The sequence below is a fragment of the Penaeus vannamei genome, chromosome 16, assembly GCF_042767895.1.
Source record: "Penaeus vannamei isolate JL-2024 chromosome 16, ASM4276789v1, whole genome shotgun sequence".
NCBI classification, from domain to species: Eukaryota; Metazoa; Arthropoda; class Malacostraca; order Decapoda; family Penaeidae; genus Penaeus; species Penaeus vannamei.
The window spans coordinates 12,342,170-12,344,669 of NC_091564.1; the positions used below are offsets into that span (position 1 = coordinate 12,342,170).

At 36.3% G+C, this 2,500-nt stretch overlaps 1 protein-coding gene across 1 annotated transcript in view; it reads right to left on the reverse strand.

Annotated features, from left to right (window-relative positions):
* Positions 1-1,936: 1,936 nt before the first annotated feature.
* The window catches only part of Rsph3 (Radial spoke head protein 3), a 74,209-nt gene continuing 73,645 nt past the window's right edge, over positions 1,937-2,500 (reverse strand). The window contains exon 9 of the mRNA XM_070131252.1: positions 1,937-2,056. Within this exon, the coding sequence (XP_069987353.1) occupies positions 2,024-2,056 (33 nt within the window). The 3' untranslated portion in view covers positions 1,937-2,023. The remainder of the gene's footprint in view (positions 2,057-2,500) is intronic.

Genomic DNA, 2,500 nt, shown 5'->3' on the forward strand with positions numbered 1-2,500 from the left:
TCAAATAGGAAGTTTTATTGCAAAGATTTGCACGAGGCCCAGTTCATTATGAAACACGTAAGGGGTGATAAAACAAAAGAACTTCGAGTATTGGATTAAAAAAAGCTTTACGGTCAAAGAAAACGCACCACACTGGGTAAAGAAAACGTAATCTGCTCTCCAAAGAAAACGGGATCTTAAACTGTATCATATGCTATCACAGGAACATAGAGAAGCATAGGTACATATTTGCCACAAAGTACATCACCAGAGCCACAAAGAACTACACATTTCTAACACCAAAGTTATTAGTATGAGATAGTGTGAATGTACTTCCTTTATTGATAAGTTAACCAAAAATTATAAAAAGGTGGTTATATATACAAAGAAAAAAGGTTTATTTAATATTGTGTGTGAAATCAAACGTTTTATTGCTGTGGTACATTGTGGCAACTTCTTCCGATGAATTTGGTCCTAGACTGGAACTCTGCAGCTAAACTGATGCCGTTATAAAAATATATGTGAAATTCGTACGTTATACTAGGGTACAAATCTTTTCTTTTTTCGATAAAATAATCAGACTAATTTTCTCAGCCATTGGTCCTTTATCGCCATAAGGCATCGTGGAAATGATAAGATTTATAAGTAAACTTGCTCTACAGTAGTCATAAAAGGAAGTGAAGAAAAAATCAATAATTACATATGAAATAAAATCAAGAAAAAATTTCTCACTCGCTAAGAAAAACGGTGTATTTTGTCACCATAGTTACTGTATATATATATATATATATATATATATATATATATATATATATATATATATGTATATATGTGTATATATATGTATATATATACATATATATATATATATATATATATATATATATATATATATATATATATATATATATATATATATATATATATATATATATATATATATATATATATATATATATATATATATATATATATATATTCATCTATTTTTTGCAGAAAAAAATATCCATTAAAAGTCTCTGCTCTGTATCCAATTACAGGATGTGTTACTTATGTGGCATGTGATCACAGATTTTCATACTCTCTTCACATGATTTCGTCGTCCCTTAACACAGTAATGCCCACATCACACACAAGCTTAACAAGCCGATATGCAGATTATAGACAAAGTGGACAGCGTGACGACAGAAATATCATCATTATCATTACTTTCACTGTCATTAAACTTTTTTTTCTCGGACGGCACCACATAATCATCATTAAGGCTTTAGTGCCACTTTGGAGTCTCCTTTACGGCATTGGCATTTTTAGGCACCTTACCAAAATAGATATATGTATATATTCCTATATGTATTGGATAGTTACAAATCCACTATATACATAATACTCACTAATACTAACCTATATGTGACTTCTAGCTTGTTTTGTCCATGTGTATATTGCGGTATTTTCTTTTTCATTTTTCTTCTTGAATATATATATTTTCGTCGTAATATTTTCATAGTGTTCATGTGTGAGAAAGTGATGAGCATGAGGGGGAGGGAAGGGCAAAAAACATTAAATATGAAGGACGGGAGAAATGGTAACGTTGCGCGGGTAGAGAAGGGGGAGGAGTCAGAACTGCTGTCGACTCGGATACCAAATATTGGCAAAATATCAAACACCGATGAGAAATCCTGGCGGTGAGAAAACGGCATCCTGACGTATGGCTTCGGCAGGGTAACCATGGCAGGGTCGCGCAGTACAAAATTGTTTCAAATCTAAAATCCTTCCGACTTTGCGGACTACTTGACGATGCGGAGCCGGCGGGGTGCACGGCGGCGCTTGGTCGGTGCCAGCCACGTTGAGGCGGCGATGAGAGAAAGGGAAGAAAAGCGATGATAATGATGGAGAGAGAGAGAGAGAGAGAGAGAGAGAGAGAGAGAGAGAGAGAGAGAGAGAGAGAGAGAGAGAGAGAGAGAGAGAGGGAGGGAGGGAGGGAGGGAGGGAGGGAGGGAGGGAGGGAGAGGGAGAGGGGAAGGTGGAGGTTCCGCCACATGGTCTCTTAGGCTGTAAGAGGCTCGTGGATTTCTTGGTCCTGTGAAGGATAAAACAGTTTAGCAAATTGTCAAAATCTCTCAAGTAATTTATTTGAACTTTATATCAATTAAGGCCATAGAAGTTTTCTTTCAAGAAGGTTAAAATGTAAAGCTTGGTAGCAACCACTAAGCGATGAAACAAGGAAATTACTAATTCCAGAACATATACTAAAAATAAATAAACAAATGAACAAATTAAATTTACTGTGATCCTTATAGCCATACTACCTCCTTAATACCCTCTCTTCCTGCCATACGACCACCTCATACCCTATGATACTTCCCATCAACATACTCCTGCCCCCTGCATGCCCCCTCCTAACTATACACTGCCTTCCCTCCCATATCCTTCCTTCCATCCCTCATAAGTTCATCATTGCCTCGCCAAGGAGGCTATGTCATTGGTAGCGTTGGTTAGTTTGTTGGTTAGCAGGATAACTCAA